This window comes from Dermatophagoides pteronyssinus, unplaced genomic scaffold (assembly GCF_027571235.1).
Source record: "Dermatophagoides pteronyssinus isolate colony J.1.1.1.1 unplaced genomic scaffold, Derpt_VIB-CSIC_2022.12 sq0001, whole genome shotgun sequence".
Taxonomy (NCBI): Eukaryota; Metazoa; Arthropoda; class Arachnida; order Sarcoptiformes; family Pyroglyphidae; genus Dermatophagoides; species Dermatophagoides pteronyssinus.
In genome coordinates this window covers 1,011,618-1,032,607 of record NW_027461525.1, presented here as the reverse complement: position 1 = coordinate 1,032,607, position 20,990 = coordinate 1,011,618, and the positions used below count along the sequence as shown (strand labels likewise).

General features: G+C 31.0%; 6 protein-coding genes across 6 annotated transcripts; 5 read left to right on the top strand and 1 right to left on the bottom strand.

Moving 5' to 3' along the window:
- The first annotated feature begins 163 nt into the window (after positions 1-163).
- LOC113798456 (VWFA and cache domain-containing protein 1) lies at positions 164-5,238 on the top strand. The gene is made up of 5 exons (XM_027348999.2): positions 164-822; positions 874-1,840; positions 1,895-4,112; positions 4,182-4,661; positions 4,722-5,238. The coding sequence occupies exons 1-5, from the start codon at positions 394-396 to the stop codon at positions 5,104-5,106; spliced, it is 4,479 nt and encodes a 1,492-aa protein (XP_027204800.2). The 5' UTR covers positions 164-393; the 3' UTR covers positions 5,107-5,238.
- Positions 5,239-5,317: 79 nt separating this feature from the next.
- Positions 5,318-6,060, top strand: RpL24 (ribosomal protein L24). Its single transcript, XM_027349003.2, has 2 exons — positions 5,318-5,454; positions 5,516-6,060. The coding sequence occupies exon 2, from the start codon at positions 5,525-5,527 to the stop codon at positions 5,996-5,998; it is 474 nt and encodes a 157-aa protein (XP_027204804.1). The 5' UTR covers positions 5,318-5,454; positions 5,516-5,524; the 3' UTR covers positions 5,999-6,060.
- LOC113798458 (uncharacterized) lies at positions 6,056-7,850 on the bottom strand. Its single transcript, XM_027349001.2, has 2 exons — positions 7,237-7,850; positions 6,056-7,182 (listed from the first exon to the last, which is right to left on the bottom strand). Exons 1-2 carry the CDS (start codon positions 7,844-7,846, stop codon positions 6,080-6,082), a joined length of 1,713 nt encoding a protein of 570 aa, XP_027204802.1. The 5' UTR covers positions 7,847-7,850; the 3' UTR covers positions 6,056-6,079.
- Positions 7,851-7,925: 75 nt separating this feature from the next.
- On the top strand, positions 7,926-8,837 carry LOC113798459 (calcyclin-binding protein). The gene is made up of 2 exons (XM_027349002.2): positions 7,926-8,052; positions 8,104-8,837. The coding sequence occupies exons 1-2, from the start codon at positions 8,023-8,025 to the stop codon at positions 8,734-8,736; spliced, it is 663 nt and encodes a 220-aa protein (XP_027204803.1). The 5' UTR covers positions 7,926-8,022; the 3' UTR covers positions 8,737-8,837.
- A 59-nt stretch (positions 8,838-8,896) lies between these two features.
- LTV1 (LTV1 ribosome biogenesis factor) lies at positions 8,897-10,695 on the top strand. Its single transcript, XM_075821129.1, has one exon. It carries the CDS (start codon positions 8,992-8,994, stop codon positions 10,612-10,614), a length of 1,623 nt encoding a protein of 540 aa, XP_075677244.1. The 5' UTR covers positions 8,897-8,991; the 3' UTR covers positions 10,615-10,695.
- A 550-nt stretch (positions 10,696-11,245) lies between these two features.
- Positions 11,246-20,929, top strand: LOC113798462 (uncharacterized). Its single transcript, XM_075821052.1, has 4 exons — positions 11,246-11,422; positions 11,502-12,007; positions 12,072-12,174; positions 12,234-20,929. Exons 1-4 carry the CDS (start codon positions 11,350-11,352, stop codon positions 20,702-20,704), a joined length of 9,153 nt encoding a protein of 3,050 aa, XP_075677167.1. The 5' UTR covers positions 11,246-11,349; the 3' UTR covers positions 20,705-20,929.
- The last annotated feature ends 61 nt before the right edge of the window (positions 20,930-20,990 follow it).

Here is a 20,990-nt window from a genome sequence, read left to right as displayed (position 1 = left end):
GATAATGTTATTTTGTAACGAGAATTTTTTTAATATTCAAAAAAAACATGAGCAAAACAAGATTCTCTGGAAATATTTCCAGGGAAATTTCTTTAACGAGAAGATTTTTTTTTTTTTGGTTTGTGGGATTGGCCAATTCGCGTTTTGCTAAATACGAGCTAAATATGAGAAGGCCAATAAAACAAGAAGAAGAAAAACAACAACAATGACTTTAAGAAGCTTTGGCCACTGTTGATGATGATGATGATAGGGGCTATCATAGAAAAACTACCCTGGCCTTGTTGAGCAACTTTACACATTGCCTTATTCTATTTACCATCTTATTGTTTTGATGATTTGTGTTTGTTGATTTTGAAAACCAAACAAAAAGATGACCAAACAAAAACATCAATTATGATCAATCAAATTTATTCGATTATTTTATTGATATTATGGCTCGAAGTCATTAATTGTAAAAATTATCATGATCAATTTGATCAAGGACGATTAATCAAAAATGAAACAAAAATAGCCAGATTATTTTCTATTGACAAGATTCGATCATCAACGAATAATGTAACATCATCAGGAATTAATCGTAAAAATCTTTATCCATCAATCGTAACTGAAAATGTATCGGTTGATCAAATGTCCGATCATTTGCTTGAAGAATTCAATAAATTTGGTGCCTATTCTAAATTAACATTACAATTATTGCAATCAATTGTAAACAAAGAATTAGGTGCTACCATTATGCAGCAATTATTAAACAAAGCAAATGATAATCAGAAGAATCAACAAATTGAAGATTTAGCAGCCCGAATCGATAACATATCTGACAAAGTAAGTCCCAAATGATTTGAAAACTTATCTAATGTTAATGGGTTTGTTTAGATGAGCCAACAAGTACAGGATATTCATTCAGCCATCGAGATGTCTGGTGAACTATTACAGGAAATGTATGGCCAACATTCGAATACAACCGCATCAGATTCGTTCGATTGTTGCAATCCATATGGTGATAAATGGCCCAAATATTATGAAAGTAATAAAAGCGGTGATTTGGATGCTAAAGATTTTCAAGAAATTAAAATAAAAGAACAACAAATCAAGAATGATTATTATGGTTATGATAAACGTTTTTTTAGTTGGATTAGTAAATCTTTTTCCTGTGATATCGGCCAATGGGACCGTAACAAACAATTCTATCCTGATTTAACCGAACAATTTGGCCAAAATCTTGCGACCAATGTTCATATTAAATGGCAGTATTACATATCGTTCAAAGGTCTTCATATCGAATACCCAGCCTATTATCCTCCTAACAATTATTGCTTTCTCAATCGATTGAATAAAAAAATCAAATTTTCTACAAACGAATCAAATATAACTTCTAAGCGATATTTCAATGGTAATAACAAAAAAGTATTACCTCAACATTGGTTAAGTCTTCATCATCACAAAGCCTTTGATGAACAAAAACAATTGTTGGCTCAAAGACATCAAAATAATTTGATGGCTGCTGCATTACCTCGACCAAAAATGATAATCATAGTATTGGATAGAGGATCAGCATTGACTGATCATCAATTAAGATTGGCCAAATCAATTGCCAAACATATTCTCAATTCTTTATCTCGTCGTGATAAAATCAGTTTGATTGATCTCTGGGCAAGTGCCCATGATGCTAGCGATGATGCTTGTGGATCAAATCTGGCTATGGCTAATGCTGATTACGAAAGCAAACTTATTTATAGCAAATACATTGATAGACTTCAACGTTCATACAATTCTACCAATCATTACATTGGACTACAGAAAGCTTTCGAAATTATTGAAGCAAACTATTTATCTTTCAAAGGTAAGTTTTCTTTTCATTGCTCCAATCATGTTCCTTATATTTCGTTGAATACAGAGCATATAGAGATGGAACCACATGTACTCATTGCTTACATTAGCCGTGGTTTATTGGCATCATTGGCTGATGCTAGACCTGTCATGCAATTGATTGCCGATAAATTGGCTAATTCAAGTTTTCAATTCATTATAAACACATATGCCTTGATCGATGAACGAATTCCTATCATGTTGGAAACAATATTTTTACGGGAAATTGCCGCTATGAATTTTCGAAAATTTAATGTTCAAATACCCGAACAAAAGTCAATCAGACCTGGCATAATGGTTGCCATAAACAGTACGGATCAGTTAAGTTCCGTACTTGAAACAATCTACACTGTATTTAAAAATGATCAACAGTCTGATCAAACAAATTCTTTATACATCTCACTACCTCATCAAGATCTCATATCAAAAGATACTTATATATCGTTGAGCAAAGCTTACCATCATCCTAAAGATGGTTTAATTGGTGTGATAGGTATTGACATATCGTTGCTTGATTGGGCTGCCGATATTATTCACTATGATGGCCACCAAAATTCATATGCATTTTTGATGGATGGTCTCACTGGTAAACTTATTTATCATCCAGTATTTTCTAAATACTTTCAAGAAACTTGTAAACCAAAACAAGTAATGGGTAAATATGGCTTGTATATGAATCAAGCAAGCGATTCGCTGGAAAATTCCTTTATCAATGCTCATCTGGTTGAGCCTGAATTGGATGATGCAGTTTTGAAACAAATGATTTTCACTTCACACAGTGGTCAATTTCAAATTAATACGACCGAAAATAAATTCAAAAAAACATTAGATGGTTGGTCGTATGAAAACAGAAGATGTTTATTAACACCATACAAATCGATTGTTTATCATTGGCGTCGGATACCAGCCACTCATTATATCATAGTGCTTGTTTCATCAACAGAATCTAAAAATGAACCGATTCGAACTAAATTTCATGGTCAAGCAGAATGGCAACTAGTCAGTCATCGTTTAGATTATCATTGGCAATTACAAGGACATCTCAAATTATGTAGACATTTTAATCAGTTAGCAACTATGGACAAAGCTACTGTTCATTTATCACCAAATGCATTCATCGATCGTTACCAAAGCGAAATAGATTCTGATTCCTCCGATAAAATTAAACGTCAATGGTCATATTTAGCTGATCGTAGCGACATAATAGCTAATCCTGGTTTTCAACCAAATGTACGACCAGATTTAATTTTAGTGAATGAGTTGGTCGATCAATGGAAACGGAAAAATCATGAGCTAACAGAATGTTCGAAATATGTGGTTCGTAAATACATAGCTCTTGCAAGTGCTTCATTCATTGTTTATCCGGGTTTACTTATGGATCAATCATATCGACCGAAAAATCGCCCTTGGTATATTCGAGCTATAGCTGAACCAGAAAAAATTCATCTATTACCACCTTATATGGATGAAGGAGGCAGTGGTTACATTGTGACCATCAGTCAGGCAATCTATAAAAATAGCAATCAAACTGGGGAAATATGGGGTGTTATGGGCATTGATTTGACACTTGGATATTTTTATCGTATTCTCGATGCAATGGCATCCATATGTAGACGTGAAAAATCTTCATGTTTTATGGCTGATCAATTTGGATATATAATCGTACATTCATCATTGTCTAGACCGCCAACTATGCCTATGATCGAAAGACAACATTTAACTCACAAAGAACCACATATGATGAATGGTTTGTTGAGCCGAGAGAATCATTTCGTAAGAAAATTAGTTTGCAACAGCTATACTGATCGTACCATGCAACGATTCTATCGATTCAATATGAGTCTTAATGGTATTGTCACCAGTGTCTATCGAAATGAACAGATTTCCTGTGCCAAATATATGATCATTTCACTTGCAACTACCAATACCTTATTCGGTATGGTCGATCATAGTTGTGATAATGTGACAACTACATTTTGTCCTTGTTCATTAACCGATCGTCTATGTCTGAATTGTCATCGATTAGAACAAACTGATTGTGAATGTCCTTGCGAATGTCCATTGGTAATGAATGTATGCAATGGACAATTGATTGAATCGGATGATGGACGTCATCCAATCTGTACAACAACAGATATATCGCCTTCATATGAACAACAGTTACGTGAACCTTATGGATCTAGTCCTCATCTTGATTCGTACAACAGTTGTATCCGTCATGATTGTCATAATAAACTGTCGGAAAGGTAAGCATCACATGAACACACCTGCTTTTCTGATTTAAAAGAAAAACACTGTATTTTCAATTATTATAGCGAATGCAAAGGAATTCTTGGTTGTGAATGGTGTACAATGGATAATGGAATGACAAAACTTTCCAATCCATTCTGTAGTAACCAGATGGTTTGTTTTGGTGGAATATTCGGATCGGAAAATCCTTACCTTAATCAACAACCTCCTTATCATTACTATTATCGTTATAATGAAAAGCCGATACAGCAGACACCGAGCACTGCACCAATTGGACCATTGACAGCAACATTGATTATCTGTTTTATCATCCTAACCTTTTCGGTTTATTGTTTTCACTTTCAATCCAGTCGAAATTTGGCAAACACTCGTTATATAAACACTTCCAATCACAATGATCACCAGATGTTGCAACCAGACAATCATAACGACATAATTGACAATAGTCATGAACATGACTCAAATATCGAACCTTTAGCTCAGGCTGTGGTAAACACCAACTATGTACGAATTGTATCGCCATATCAATACAATTCCAACTATAGGTCTGTTGAATCTTTTTTCAATGATCAATCTTGATTTATTTTGTTTTGTTCTATAAATAGACGAAGAACGGAAGCTGAATCTGATTATGGCTATTCCACAATGACTCCTAATGAAGATTCTGAACATAATATACCGATTTACATCAATCCGGATATTATTCGAACAAGAAAAAAGACCAATATGGATTCAAGATCATCGGTTGCATCAATCGTATCAAATGAAGGCAATTCATCAATTCGGTCGTCGACATCGTCATCATCCTTTCATAACAACGAAGACATGGGTAGACTGCCACCACCGCCGTCTACTCGATCAAAAAGCAAAAATCGTAATAAACAAATATTCGTTGACAATAGTCATTCGAAAACGACTCGATTGGCCACGGTTCAGGAGCGATCGAATGTTGATGTCGAAAATTCGAATCTTGCTGTTAATGCTAATTGAAACATAGTTAGGTTAGGTTAGGTTGTACATAAAATTTTGAAAATTGCCCACATAATGTGTTCTTGATCAACATTGCATTTAATGTTCGAAAATGACAATTTTTATATTAAAGTTCGAATTTTTTTTTTTTGATTTTGATCATTTTCAATAAAACTCCAAAAGACGTTAAACGAAATACCACTGTATTTTTAGTCGGCGAAAAAGTTACAGTATACGCACACTTTTTTCTTTTGAATAAATCGAATACCATTCATAGCCAACGTAATACACATGTGAGCAACGTTTGTCGATTTCCTTTTCCAACGTGTGCTGTGTGACTGTTTTTGTGTCTTTTTGTTGTTTATTTTAGTAAGCTTGTAAAATTTTTTGTTTTTTTTCAATTAATTATAATTGCATCTAATTTTTTTAGATAATCAAAATGAAGATTGAACTTTGTTCGTTCAGCGGGTATAAAATTTACCCTGGCCATGGCAAACGCATGGTTAAAATTGATGGAAAAGTATTCCAGTTTATGAATTCCAAATGTGAATCATCTCATTTGATGCGAAGAAATCCACGTAAAACAACATGGACTATTCTTTATCGTCGTAAACACAAGAAAGGTTCGGAAGTTGAATTGGCCAAGAAACGTCGACGTAAGACAACTAAATATCAACGAGCCATTGTTGGTGCATCATTGAATGATATTCTGGCCAAACGTAATATGAAACCTGAAGTTCGAAAAGCTCAACGTGAACAGGCTGTACGTGCTGCAAAGGAAAAACAACGATCAACCAAAGGACAGAAAAAAGCAAGTCAACCTGGTCAAAAAGCTGGTCAAAAAACAAAACAAGCGCAAAAAGCAGCAAAACCCGTCATGACCAAGGCTCCACGTGTTGGTGGAAAACGATGATAATTGTCTTTTGAAATTTTTGTATTTTGTCAATTAATAAAATGATAAATAATGATATACAATGTTGAATTTATTTTTTATTCAAGGTATTGTCAAAAGTTCAATACAATAATCACCAATATTTTCTGATGAATCAGCATTGATAGCTTTCCATAACGAACGATTTCGTTTATCGAATAATTCTATAAACGATTCTATTGAGCTTAATTGTTGGTAGAAATCAATATTATCATCGATTCGTTGACGAATCCGTTTAAGTGTATGTAACACTTGAATATTCGGACGAACAATAAATTGATGATAATTCGCATCCAACAAGACCGATATCCATGAAAGTAGGTAACAATTATCGCTTGGTAATAGATCAAGTATCCATTCGATAGCTAATAAGGATTGTGAAGACGATATTCGACATGATTTTAGACAAGAGATCATAAATGTCTCATTAAAAGGTAATTTAACTAATTTCTCGAATAAGTCGTGAATTCGTTTCAATCTTTGATCATCAGGATCACTTGATAATGCAAGGTGTTGTTTCGTACAGAAATGGAGCATTTGTGCAATAATTTCTTCGGATAGCCCATGCTCCTGGCGAGAAATAACATCAAAATTTTTATTCATCTGATTTAGACGTTCTAATGATATAGTTTGATCATTATCGTCATCGATAGAAAATTCTAGTATTCCCAATCGTTCTTTGAATTGTTTGTTATTGGCCATTCTGATTTGATTAGTCGTGCCCTCGAAACATGATTCCGTAAGACCTTTCGTTAGCAATTGGGAAAGCAAAGGTTTTTGATTGGAAATCGGCAGAAAGAGAATACAATTTGCACTAGTCACCACCAATGTATCAATAAGTGCACAAAATCTTTGGAAAAATACATCTCCAAGATCGAGATTGAGCGAACCAATACGAATACAATAGGTACATTCAAAAACATCAACAACAAATTGACCATTCGATTTACGGCCAATAAAACCGTAAGCTCCACTATGACAAATGGCCATTGAACATAAAGTTTCAAATGATGGCAATTCAAATTGATAAACTTGAATTTGCGAAATTACTTCGTATACTTTGATACAATCCTCATGTTTTACAGCTCCAAGAACTCGTTGTCCATCAAATCCAAAAACATCATAATCAATTTTGATTTGTGATTTTTCATTCGATTCAATACGTCCTATTACAATGAAAACAAATTAGTTCATATTAAGGACAAACAAATCAATCTTACCATTTATGATTTTTAAACGATAAATATACATATTTTGTCCATTCTTATCAATCGTTCTATAGTGGATATTTATTTTTTTACGTTTCGAAAGAGACTTATCAATCCATTGAATTTTTTCTTGTTCATCGATTACATTTTGACAATCATCTTCGGAAAAATAACCTGCTTTAATTTGGTTCAATGTTGCTATCCAGCCATTGATAAATATGATCAATATATCTGATTTCGCACCATTTAGTAAATGTATGTCGATTATTTCTAATGGAAAGCTCTTTTTGAAAACCTGAGATAATTGTTTCCTATTATCATCATCATCATCGATATTCCATTCGATTAACGTATTACAACTATGCACAGCAACTATACGATTTGGATAACAGCAATCATCAAATACTGCTGGAACAATAAGTCGATTAAGTTCTTCAAATGACCAACTTTGCAAAGCAACCATTGGCTTTATACTCATATCATATTTGCTGACCAGATTAGCCGATTCGCTTATAATTACATGATCTTTGTTTCTGCGACTAACCATCAATGATTGATGATATGGTTGAAAAGAATCATCATAAATAGTGGATAATTTAACCGATTCGCCGAAACAATTCATTTTGAATTAAGATAAATAAAATATTTTGTTTCAATATTCAAGCACGTGTCTGGTTACACTATCTATGATGGGTATTTGGCATTTTTTTTTTGCTCATGCTGATTTTGATTGTTTGAGCGTTTTGACAGAAAATAATTTTTCAATTTTGGACTAATCAACGTTGTTTCTATTTAAAAATGGCCAGTTTAGATAAAATTGTTCGAGAAGTAAGTAACCTAACCTTATAGACAATGCATTCATATTTTAATTTGAATTAGATTGGAGAGCAGATTGAAGAACTGAACCGGTTGAAAGGTGAAGCTAAATTGGATTCTAATCAAAAATTTATACAGAATGAAATTAATCGTTTGTCGTTGGTGAAACAAAACCATGAGAAAAAACAGGCTGAATTGACAAGTAATGGTGGTGGCAAGACTGAGCAATTGGGCGTTATTACGATTACCAATTACATGTGGGATCAAAGCGACGAACATATCAAGATCTACATTGAATTGAACAAAACAGACAAAATCGAAAATGGCGAAATTCGTTTGGAATTCTCCTCTGACACTAAATTTACTTGTATTTTTGGTAAATATCGTTTTACATTGGGACGTCTATTCAAGCCATTGGACCAGACAAAAAGCAAAGCTATTATAACTAAATCGAATAGATTAGTAATTACATTGCACAAAGTCAAATCGGAACATTGGTCATCACTTCAATCAACTACTGGTACTACTCCCAAATTGATGGATGACAAGCCTGAAATTGATTCTGATGATCCACAAAAGTCATTGATGAATTTGATGAAAAAGATGTACGATGATGGTGATGATGATATGAAAAGAACAATTGCTAAATCCTGGTACGAATCACAGAATAAACAAGGTTTACCCGATATGCCATAGAGAATGATTTTTATCTATTACAAAAGAAAAAAAAATCAATTGATGAAATTTTACATTGATAATAAATAAAGTTTCCATGTTTTTTCATTCAAAAATAAAAATTCGAATTTTGAAATGAATCATTCAAGGTGGATTCTGTATCCACTAAAAATGCATATCAATGTAGAAATAGCGGTGGACACATGTTCAGGAAATTTTTGGATCTATTGAGAATTTTTATTTGTTTGTTTGTATTGGAATTAATATTCTAGAATTATGGGTCGTAAAAAAGTTAAAAAATTTATCGATAAAAATAATTCAATAACATTTCAATTGGTTGGTCGTAGCCAAAATGATCCGTTATTTGTCGATGAAACAGCACCACAATATGTTTTGGTGGAAAAGAAATCTCGACAAGAAGTTTCGATTGATTCGAATGAAAATGAATCAAAAGAAAGTGATCCACAAAAATTAGAAAAAGATCGTCAAAAACGTCGCGAAGAACAAATCAAATATGGTATTTATTTCGATGATGACTATAATTATCTTCAACATTTGACCGATGTCACCGAAATTGCATTGCCGAATGGTATCGATTGTGAAACAATCAAAAAGAATCAGAAAAAGCCATCGTTAATGCTTCCTTCATCTGTGTTTGAGTCGAGTGTAGTTGAAAAAGATGATCTCAATAAAAAAGCCGCTTTACCTGTTGGTCCGCAATTGGATTGGGATCCCGACGTAATCGAAGCCATGGAAGATGATTTCGATTTTGAAGATCCAAATAATCAGATTGACGATGATTTTGTCATGCAAGCTATGCAATCTAACTCAAATAATCAAATCATTGATATTAATGACACGATTGATGATAATCAAATCAGAGAACATTCATCAATCGATGAAGCTGAAGATGAAGAAGATAATTTATCAGTTTGTGGATTTAATGGAAGTGATGATGATGATGATGAAGGTGCTGATCAATTTAATTTTGATGCTAAAATGTTAACAAACAAAAATATCAAACGATTCTTTGGTCTAACCGATGATAATGACGATGGACAAACAGTAAAAACATCAGCATCGACACATTTCACTGAATATTCAATGTCATCATCGGTATTGCCACGAAATGATAAACTACAAACATTGGATGAGCAATTTGAACAAATGTTCATTCGAGAGTATGCCGATCAAATGGAAATCGGTGCCCTAGATACCGAAGAAATCAGTGGCAATATTGATCCTAATCACAGTGATTTGATGACCAAATTAGTAGAAGAATATGAAGAATTCAAAGGAACCAAACTTGAATATGAACGTAATGAACAGGCAATTGATTATGTTCGAAGTAAATATTTGAAAACAAAAAATAGTGATAATCAACATATAGCCAATGAAGATGATGAACTAATCGAAGATTCAAGTGATAGTGAAAAAGAAGAAATCGTGATTGTCGATACCGGTAGAAAAGGTGACAAAGATCGTTTTGATTGTGAATCAATTCTAAGCGTATATAGCAACACTAATTATCATCCAAAAGTATTGAATGAATCTATTGATCGTTATGGTAATCCAATGATCAAAAACAATCATATCCGTATCAATCATCGAACTGGAATGCCTATTACTGAAAATGATTCGAATCTTAGAACGAATATATTGGCCAATTTAGATCATAAATCAACAAAAAGTAATATAACTCGTTTATCTGAACTATCGATTCGTCCTAAAAACGAAACAGCCGAAGAACGTAAACAACGTAAAAAAGAATTGAAAGAATTACGTGCGGAACGTCGTGCCGAAAAGAAAGCAAATCGTTTAGCATTTATTGAGGAAAAAATTCGTTTACATAAAGCCGATATGAATAAATCGGTACAAAAGAAAATAACTGTCAATTAAAAAAAATATTAGAATTACATCCATATTCTTTGTATTGAATAATTTCATTTCATTTCAAATAAAGAATTTAATTTGAAAAAAGTTTCATTGTACCCATAATTGATATTATTGAGAAATTTTGATCAATAATTGAAAATTTTTTTGATCAAAAACAGGAAGGTTAATGCTGACACATCAAACTAATTACACATAAATATATTTCTTTTCTTTTTTTCGAAACAAAACCAACCCTACATCATTTGAAAAAAAGAAATGAATTATTTTTTCCAGTTTTTTTTTTTTTTTGGTAACAATATTCGATGTCAGCATAAATATTGTTTGATTTGATTGATTGATTGAAAATTGGCAAATTTTTTTTTTGTTCGCACATAATATGATTTCGATTTCAATATTCGCTTTTTTCTTGAATTAAACTAGTTGGTATCATTTTGTTGGTGATAATGAATCCATTTTTTTTTCTGTTGTAATTTTGGCCATCATCAATGTTTGTTAATTAGTCAGCAGGATGTAATTGCTGATTATTGAAAAAAGAAATCAAAAATGATTATCATCAGTGAAAGATAATGATGAATGGACCATTTTTTTAGCTTTCGAAGATCAGTATATAAAATGAAAAAATGTATCATTTTATTTTTGTTCGAACAAATCTTTTTGGTGTTAATTAGAATTTGTTTTGTAAAAACGAATAAAATATCTTTAAATCGTTAAATTGAAAAAAATCTATTTGAAACAAAAATGGTGAAATTTTTATTTTCATCATTTTTGTTGGCCGTTGTTTTAGTGGCCAACAATTATCAAACAACTACTGGTAAGTAGACTCTGATTTCTAGATTTCCAAATTGAAATTTTTGTTAAAATTGTTATAATTCTCCCGAACGAATGAATAGCCCGAATATTTGATCGTGAACAACATGATGAATCGAAACTAATCTGCATTAAACATTGTCAACCAGACAATGAATTTAATGATAAAAAATTCATAAAATTTGAAACTGGACAATCCTATGTTTATGCTGTAAAAGTTACAAATGAAATGTTGGCTAAAATTAACAAAACTCAAACGAATGGAATTTTGGAAGATAATCTAATACAAATTGATGGTCAAGCTCGTTTGGAATCGATCAATTCATGTGAAGTATCAATGCAATTGGAAAATGTAAACATTCGTTTATCCAGTACAGATTCATTTTCATCGTTTAGAGATGATGAAATTGAACTTTATGAACGACAATTACAAATTCCAATAATTTTCTCCTATAAAGATGGTATTGTAACAGAAATTTGTTCACCCGAACATGAACAAGAAGATCCATTTGTGATTAATGTTAAAAAAAGTATTATTTCCGCATTGCAAACCATCTCGCATATTGATAGCAATAAAAATGATCAAACAGTAAGTAAATTTTTCAAAATTTTTCAAAAAGAAAGATTCATTAATAATTAATTGATAAAAAAAGGTTGTCGAAACTGATTACCACGGTAAATGTGATACTGATTATCATGTTAACGAAAATGGTGAAGGTCGATTTTCTGTTTTGAAACGAAAAAATTTATTAAAATGTAAGTTTTGTTTTTGATTAATTTTTGTTTGTTGATTTCAATTTTGGCAAATTATACAGGCAGCAATTTAGAAGATTCGGATGAATTTTCTGAAATTGGGTTTGCTATTAAAGAAAGTCGTGAAGCATATTCGGAATGTGAACAACAAATCGAATCATATCGTGTAATTCAATCGGAATGTCGTTCATCTCGATCACTGGATACAATGTTTAATCATTTTGATATTGATCTTATATCACGTGTTCATTTGCAACAAGTATCAATCGATGAAAATTCCAAAGGTGTTCGCAGAAATAAATCTATTTTGACCAAAGGTAATAAACAACAATGGTTACGTGATATTTTTCGATTGGAAAAAACACCATCAACAAAATCTTCATTTTCAATGGAAAAAGTTGAACTTAAAACTGTTTTACATGAAATCTGTGATGATATTAAACAAAATTCAAATCGTGTCGGTATGAATACTGTTGATTATGTACAACAATTGATTCGAGCATTTGAATATGAATCAGTCGAAACGATTCAATCCATTTGGAATGAACAAATCAATGTGATTGATGAACATAAAAATTTTTGTGGTGATCAAATGAAAAAATTAAGAGATATTTTTGTCGATACAGCAGCATCAATTATGCATGAAAAAACAGCAACCATTATTCGTGATGAATTATTACGTTTATATTCGGTACGAAATGAAAATCCAATGGCAACTGAACGTTTAAAATATTTAGCTACTTCAATGGCATTTGCACAAAATCCATCATTAGTTGCTATACAACAAGTTGTACCACAATTATTGGATCAAATTCATGATTCAGAAATTGTATTGAGTGTTTCAGCTTTAATCAAATCACCAACAAATCAACAACAAAATCAAGATTATACTAGATTCAAAGAAGAAATGTATAAAAAAATTGTCAACATTATAATGAAAAATATTAAAAATCAAACAGCTGAAGTACAAAATGTACGATTATTTATTGCATTGGAAAATGTTTCACCATGGACTATGGTCGAAGAACAGGAACAATTATTACCGGTAATTGAAAATTCCGATTTCAGTGATTTGATTCGTGTTGTAGCCATTAAATCTTTTGATGCTGTTCAACCTACACCACGAACACGACAAAGTTTGATGAAAATTTTTTCAAATTTCGAAGAAAGTAATGAAATACGAATAATCAGTTATCGTACGTTGATTAGAACCGGAACAAATGTAGAAGAATTACAACAAATATTGAATGTAATTGAAAAAGAACAACAATCATCGAATCGTCATGTATACAATTATGTTTGTTCACATCAGAAAGTATCAAGAAATACAGTCAACAAAGCTAAACGTTCATCATTGCCAAGTGGTGCACCTGAATTTCCAGAACCATCATCATTGATGCAAGTTTTTCTTTCCAGACATTATGAATATGATTATGTTGATCAAAAAACAGGACTTGGTAGCTTTTTCGAAACCGATGTTATCATGCCTAACGTAAACGAAACATTCAAAATTCCACGTTCTATTACAATGAATGTAACCATTCCATTGGGTAAAACTGATAGACAAATAGCCGTAGCAGAAGTTACTGTTCGTCAAGAAGGTTTTGAAGGTTCAATGAGTGAAAAAATTCTTTCCAATATCCAGAATACATTATCAAAACATCGACTCGATAGTCAATTGGTTGGTCAATTAGATTCTATTGTTAAATCAATGTTATCATCAAATGCTAAAATGTCTACTCATCGACGAATTCAATTATTGATCAATGTTGATAGTAAAAATATATTCCTTTATGATAGTGATGATCGTGAAAATCATTTATCTGATATATGGAAACAATTACAAAAACGTTTACCAATTCGTATCGATGAAACAATGATCATTTTACCATGGCAAAAACGTATTGTTATTGATCAAACATCATCAGGTGTACCGATGTATTTTGAAATTAATTCTACCTATATTGGTTCATTGGAAGCAATGATTAATTATCAAAATCAATCGTCAAATGTTATGGATGGATCAATGGAATTGATGTTGAAACCAACATTTGTTGCTCATACTGAAGTTGGTTTTGGAATCGAAGGTCGAAAACAAATGATGAATCAATTTCGAATTGTTAGCCAAATACTTGCGGCACCTACATTACATTTACAAACCGAAATCAAACAAGCTAAAAAATTACAGGTAAAATTTCTTTTACCCGAAAAAGAACAAGTATGGTGGAAATCATTGACAAAAATCATCAAAAATCAATCTTCAAACAATGTTCGTTCCAATAATGAATTAACATTGGAAACAAAATGTACATCGGATATGATTACCAAAGTTTTGGGTATTAGTTTATGTCGAAAAACAAAAAAAGCCAGCTTATTATCAAAACAAAATGAAATGAATGAAATGTTGATTGATTATAATGAAATTATTTTACGTAAACAAACGGAAAAAATGCAAGGTATTGAATTCAGTGTTGAATTAGCGGAACATTTTTTTGCACCAATGTTGTTGCCCGAAGATGAAAGTCGAATGAAATTTCAATTCAGTATTGCAACACCAATGGTCGACCGATCAGAACAACAGAAACGATTTGAAACCGAATTGGTAATCGAATTACCTATTAAACAATCCGATGATCAATTGTCAGCAAAATTTGTTATTCATGCATTTAAACGAAAATTAGAAGCACGTTTTGAATTAGTTGATGGTTCCGAACAAAAATCTTTTGTTTGTGAAATTGTTAATGAACGTAATCAAAAACTTGTACACGTTAGTGTTGATGGACAAGTTCAATCAGATGATTCGGATTCATGGAAAGATGCTAAATTCAATGTTAAAGCTGTTTTTCAACCAACCGAAAATATGAAATTAATCGATAGTAATGGAATGATTACTTATCAAAAACAACAAGATGGTCAACAAAAAGCAATGATTAAATTTGATTTTAATGATCAAACATCAATCGATATGGTTATCAATCGAAATGGTCAAACGAAAAATGGTCCATTGAAAATTTCAACTGAAACAAAAATGAAAATCTATGAATTTCAAGCAAAACATGAATGGTTTTTCGTTAAAGATTCAAAACAAATTAAATCAATGAACAAAATCCATTACAATCGATTATCGAATTGGAATCAATTTGAAACATTCAATATTGAATATGAATCAAATGGTTATGATTATCATTTACCATCGATCATGGATAATGATGATGATTCAGTAAACTTGAAACAATATTTTCATTATAGATTTCTTTCATCACAATATCCATCATTAAATTTGGATGTTTCATACAATCAACAACAACAACCAGATTTATTCGACAATGAATTTGTTTGCAAATTTGGCAAAAATATGGAACTGAATCAATTTCGATTGGAAAGAACTACCAGAAAAATTCATAATGTTCATGATCGTGAATCAATGCGTTTAGATACACAAATACAAGTTCAATTTACACCGAAAAATATTCATTACGTCTTGAATGCTGTTACCGATGTAACGAAACAAGGTGAACAACGAAAAATAACAACAAATCAAGTGAAAATTGAAGACAAACGACAACAACTTTTATTGGTTGATTTTAATTTACGTTCGGAAAAAACTTTATCAAAACCATTTCGATTGGATAGAGTTGCTGAAATCAAATTTTATCGATTAAAATTTCATGTTTCATATAATGAAACAATTGAAGAAATTGCAAATGGTAAATATCATGGAAAAATTGAATTAGTATCCGTACCAAAATCCGGATCAAATGTATTACCAAAATGGACATTAGAACGATTACAATATCAATACAAACTTGAAAGTGATATTGATCAATATGAAGGATTAATGCATTTGATTTCCAATGTACGAAAATTTGAATCACAAGCATTTTTTGAAAATGAATTATTGGGTCATTGTGGACAAATGTTTTTGTTTCATTTACAGGATAAATATATGGGAAATTTTCAATTGAAAAATGTAATGCGACGTGAAGGTGAATTAATGTACGAATTGAATATGGATCATCATCATGATGAACAAGATAATTGTGAATACAATTTCCAATTCAAAACTGAATTGTATGATAATTTGAAAATCGGTGCTCATATGAAACGAAACACACAAAATAATCTATTGTCTGGTAAATTTGAAGCTGAAAAATCAGTTTATAAATTGGAAACATCAGTCGAAATGAATGAAAACTTGTTGGATGTTTCGAGTTTGGTAAAGAAACAAGATCAAACTATTTATTTGTTTCATGGAAGTTATGACAAACAAAATCATCTTAATGTTCAAAGTGAATGTGAATTTTTTACCTTTAATGTTGAATATGAACATTTAAACCGACAAAATGAATCAACTGGAATGATTAAATTTCAAATTCCAAGATTTGAAATTAAACATCAAAGCCGATTTCAATTGAATGAACAATCACAATTCAAGATTGATACACAAACACGTTATCATGGAAGAAATTGGATGGAATTTTCCTTCAAAACTCAATCCAATCGAATGTCTAATTTTGTTGGTGAATTTAGTGGTGATTTACATGGTCAGATTAAAATCGAACAAGTTGCACCAAATGTTTATCAATTGATGGTCAATATTAAAGCACCACGACAACAAATTTCTCATCAAACCAAAGCAAAATGGCAACATTATCCAAATTCAATGACATATATGGATTGTTGTGAATTGATTGCGTTCGATATGAAAAATTATTTTGGTGAACAATTTATGTTCGATATTGATTATAATCGAAATGAACCGAATAGTCAACAAAAATATGCAAATGAATTGATGATTAGTACACGTTCGTCACATGTTGAATTATCATGGTCACCGAAAAAAGCATTAGTAGTAATGAAAACAAAACTATTCAACGGTATTGATCATCGAACTGAATTTGAAGAATTTGATCTGCCATTATTGAAATTTGTTTCAAAAACTAAACAAAATAATCAACAATTAATACAATTGATTGGTGATTTAATGTTTAAAAATGGACAAAAATCATCAATGGAAATCATTGTTGGCAATGGAAATAATGTACATATGGAATTTGTACCAATGAAACAATTATTTACTGAATTTGAATCAAGTGATAAAACTTTAAGTGGATCATTACAATGGACACGTACGGCACCAAAACAATGGTTAATGAAAATTAATGGCCAGAAACAATCATCACAATTTAAAATAATTGTTGATCATGAATGTCAAGATCATACTGATATTGAATGGGAATCGGCTACAATTCATGGAAAATTACAACATCGTCTTAATGATCATTCATTGAAATTGGATTTAACAGGTGAAAAGAATGAAAATTTTGAACATCATAGTGAAGCAAGATGGAATCCAAATTGGCAAGAATTTAGTTTAACATCAAATACAAATAAATCCGGACAAAAACTATTCAATCTTCAAACATCTTTTGTAGCAAGAAAATCATTTCAAATGAATAGTGAATCAAATTTGAAAAAAATTCCATTCAAATTAAATACATTGATCAATGTAGATAATAGACATTTGGATTTTGATTTGCATGAAAAACTTCAAGATCATCGAATTCGTTTTGAAACTAAAGCTAAAAATTTAAATGATTTTCGTGTACAATGTGGATGGGGACAATCACAAGATCAAACTAAAAAGATTTCAATTGAAACAAAAATTCAACCTGAACAAAATAAAGCTAAAATTGAAGGACAATGGTTCAAACATCATTTGAAATGTGAAGGACAATTGGAAAAATTGGAAAAAATTCTTGAAAGTCCAGTAAAAATTGAAGCACAATATTCAGATTTGGATGAAAATTTGGTAAAATTGGCTAAATTTGAACATGAATACAAACAACAAGAAAGACAACATGATGTTTTGGTTGAATGTCGTGATGGTCAAACCAGATTGTTAACAGGTCAAGCACAGCTTAAAACACCAAAAGATCGTTCAATGAAATTTGAAATGAAAACTGAAACTGATTTGGATGGTGATTGGGATCAGATGAACACACAAGCAAAATATGAACATCGATCGAATGAAAAGAAAAATTTTGGACAAATATTTTCGCTTGAAATGGGATCAAAAAATGAAAAAAAATCAAAAATTGAATTGAAAGGTAAAGGTGATTCGAAAGCAATTATTTATGAATTGAATTTCAATTCACCAAACACAATGGTTGAAAAGAAAGCGAAACTTGAATGGAATAAACCTGAACGTAAATTACAAATCAATGTTTACGATAAAAATGGTCGTATTGTTGATGTTAATGTTGATCTATTTTCAAAAGCTGTACAGAAAAAATTTCAAATTGTTTCGTTTACCGATAATATTCCAACAATCAATGTGGAAGCTGCTTTTGGTGATAATTCACATTTAATTTTTGCTGTAAGTTATCAAAAGGAAAAGAAATTGGAATTAGTGTTGAATTGGTTTGGAAAATGGCGTAGTGATTATCGTGCAAACATTATGTTTCAATGTTGGGCTGAACCACAATTTGAAATGATGATACAATCACATCATCCGGCTACATTTGATAATGTAGATGCAAGATTTAAATATCAAAATCGTGAAATTCAAGCTAAATGGATGGATCGTTTTGATGATGAACGACATTGGCAACGTGAAGCAACCATTCAAATGGATGGTCATGAAATAATACATTTGAATTTGGATCGTATACATCGTGATGATACACAACGACCAACCGCTTATGAAATTGTTCGTTATGAAGGTCGATTAAGTGGTGATTATAGCGGTGAAGGAAAAGCTGAAATTGTTATGGATAAACAAACTGGTCAGGTAAAAGTTTTACGTATCGAAGGTGAAGAACAATCACGAAACAATCAACATTATTCAGTTGAATTATATTTCCGTTATCAAGAATTGAAAGAATCACCACAAATAACTGGATTGACTATTGAAAGAAATCATGGAAAACCAGTATTGATTGCAACCTATGTAGAACCACCACCAATGTTAGTTCAAGCACAAAATCGAATCAACACGTTGGTACATTTGTATCTACCGGGTGATATTGATTATCAATTGTTAAATGAAATCCATTATGATCAAGATAATGATGAGAAACCATTAAATTTCCAATCCATTCAACAAGTAAAATCAAAATTATTGAAAAAAGGTTCCCGAAATCCAATTCTCGATATGGAAGTACATTATTATGATAATAAACAACAAAATCAACGACAAGTACGAGTTGAATTACGATCACCAAAATTTTATGATCAACAACATCCAAAAGTTTTACAAATGCGATATAATTTCGATTCAATGAATAATGGTTGTGAAAAAAGTAAAAATTTTATCGAAGTTGATGAACATCGTGAATATGAATGTTCAAGTTTACAGATGATTTTCGGTGATGAACAAACAATGCTCAAACAAAAATCACCAGTTTCGATTGCATTGGAATTTGTACAACGACCATCAACAATGAATCATAGTTTATTATTTGCATTGGAAACATTGAATGAAAATGATTCCAGTCGTGTACTTAATTTCACCTTATTCAATCATATGTCACCGGTATCGATTGGTTCAGAATGGCAAAATGTAAATCGATATGGCCGAAAACATTCCGGTAATATCTATTTTGGATACAACCAGAACCATTTGAATGTATCGAAATTTTATGACATTATTTTTGGTGGTGATAAAAATTCTTACAGAATTCATTTCGAACCAAAAAATATTCGACAAAGTTTTGTGAATGTTAGTTTCAATGTATGGCAATGGTTGAAATCAATTTTCATTCATGATTCACAACAACCTAAACGAATTGAAGAACTTTCCGAACGAACAGATATTCGTGGATTCAGAAATCAAATGTTTGAAGAATTAAAAGATGAAATTCGTTATAAATATCGTCTATTTAAACGACAAATAATTGATCGTGAATTGGTCATATTGTTTGTGGATGAATATCAAGAAATTCGACATAAAATGCAAACAAGTGATGATCATATTGCCCGATTGATTATTCAAACATTGAATAAAATTGGCCAATATTATGAACAATTGATGGATAAATATGATTTGGAATCTATTGTTGATAATATGATTGCAGCTTTTTATCGATATGCTGAAAAATATGAATGGAAATTATTCAATATGGTTGAAGATTGTTGTTTTCAACATGAACAATGTCGAAAATTATATCGTACAATTCGTGATTATGAAATTCATCAATTAGTACGACGAAATGTTCAGAATTATGTTCCACAAACAATGTTAAATGTTTGGAATGATTTTAATCAACAACAACAACCAAATTTAGTTAGATTGAATGAATTTTATGATCAATTACAAAATGGTACGCTATTTAAAAACAATAACGTATTGAATTTTGTTAATGATTGGACGAATAAATTCTCATCAATGTTTAATGAACAACAACATCACCAACAACAATCTGAAAATCAAAATGAACAAATCAAAGATCAAACAACAACAACAACAAACGATAATGGATTTTATGGTTCATCAAATAATGAGAATCAAAATTGGTGGAAATCTAATTAGAAAAAAAAAACAGCAATTTTGTTTTAAATTGACCAATTTTTTTCATTTAATTTGATTAAAAGTTTTATTGTTTTTTAAATTATTAATATTTAGAAGGAAAAAATCATGTCAATCTAAAAATGATTTGACTTAATCAAGATAAATTATTCAATCTTTGAATGTTGCATATTTAAATTTTTAATTTATTTTAATTTTACAATAAAAAAAATGTTTTAATAGTTTTTACCCTCATTTCGTTTTGTGTTGGTTATAATATTCAAAGGTCAATTTCACAAATTTGACCAAT

What these genes read in the sequence shown, in the direction of transcription:
- LOC113798456 (XM_027348999.2), top strand. Translation starts at nt 394, where the DNA reads ATGATCAATCAAATTTATTCGATTATTTTATTGATATTATGGCTCGAA. An exon ending in TCGATAACATATCTGACAAA is followed by an intron (nt 823 to 873) that starts GTAAGTCCCAAA and finishes GGGTTTGTTTAG; the next exon opens with ATGAGCCAACAAGTACAGGA. An exon ending in CATAATAAACTGTCGGAAAG is followed by an intron (nt 4,113 to 4,181) that starts GTAAGCATCACA and finishes CAATTATTATAG; the next exon opens with CGAATGCAAAGGAATTCTTG.
- RpL24 (XM_027349003.2), top strand. Translation starts at nt 5,525, where the DNA reads ATGAAGATTGAACTTTGTTCGTTCAGCGGGTATAAAATTTACCCTGGC.
- LOC113798458 (XM_027349001.2), bottom strand. Translation starts at nt 7,846, where the DNA reads ATGAATTGTTTCGGCGAATCGGTTAAATTATCCACTATTTATGATGAT. An exon ending in TCGTTTAAAAATCATAAATG is followed by an intron (nt 7,183 to 7,236) that starts GTAAGATTGATT and finishes TCATTGTAATAG; the next exon opens with GACGTATTGAATCGAATGAA.
- LOC113798459 (XM_027349002.2), top strand. Translation starts at nt 8,023, where the DNA reads ATGGCCAGTTTAGATAAAATTGTTCGAGAA. An exon ending in TAGATAAAATTGTTCGAGAA is followed by an intron (nt 8,053 to 8,103) that starts GTAAGTAACCTA and finishes AATTTGAATTAG; the next exon opens with ATTGGAGAGCAGATTGAAGA.
- LTV1 (XM_075821129.1), top strand. Translation starts at nt 8,992, where the DNA reads ATGGGTCGTAAAAAAGTTAAAAAATTTATCGATAAAAATAATTCAATA.
- LOC113798462 (XM_075821052.1), top strand. Translation starts at nt 11,350, where the DNA reads ATGGTGAAATTTTTATTTTCATCATTTTTGTTGGCCGTTGTTTTAGTG. An exon ending in CAATTATCAAACAACTACTG is followed by an intron (nt 11,423 to 11,501) that starts GTAAGTAGACTC and finishes ACGAATGAATAG; the next exon opens with CCCGAATATTTGATCGTGAA. An exon ending in GCAATAAAAATGATCAAACA is followed by an intron (nt 12,008 to 12,071) that starts GTAAGTAAATTT and finishes TGATAAAAAAAG; the next exon opens with GTTGTCGAAACTGATTACCA.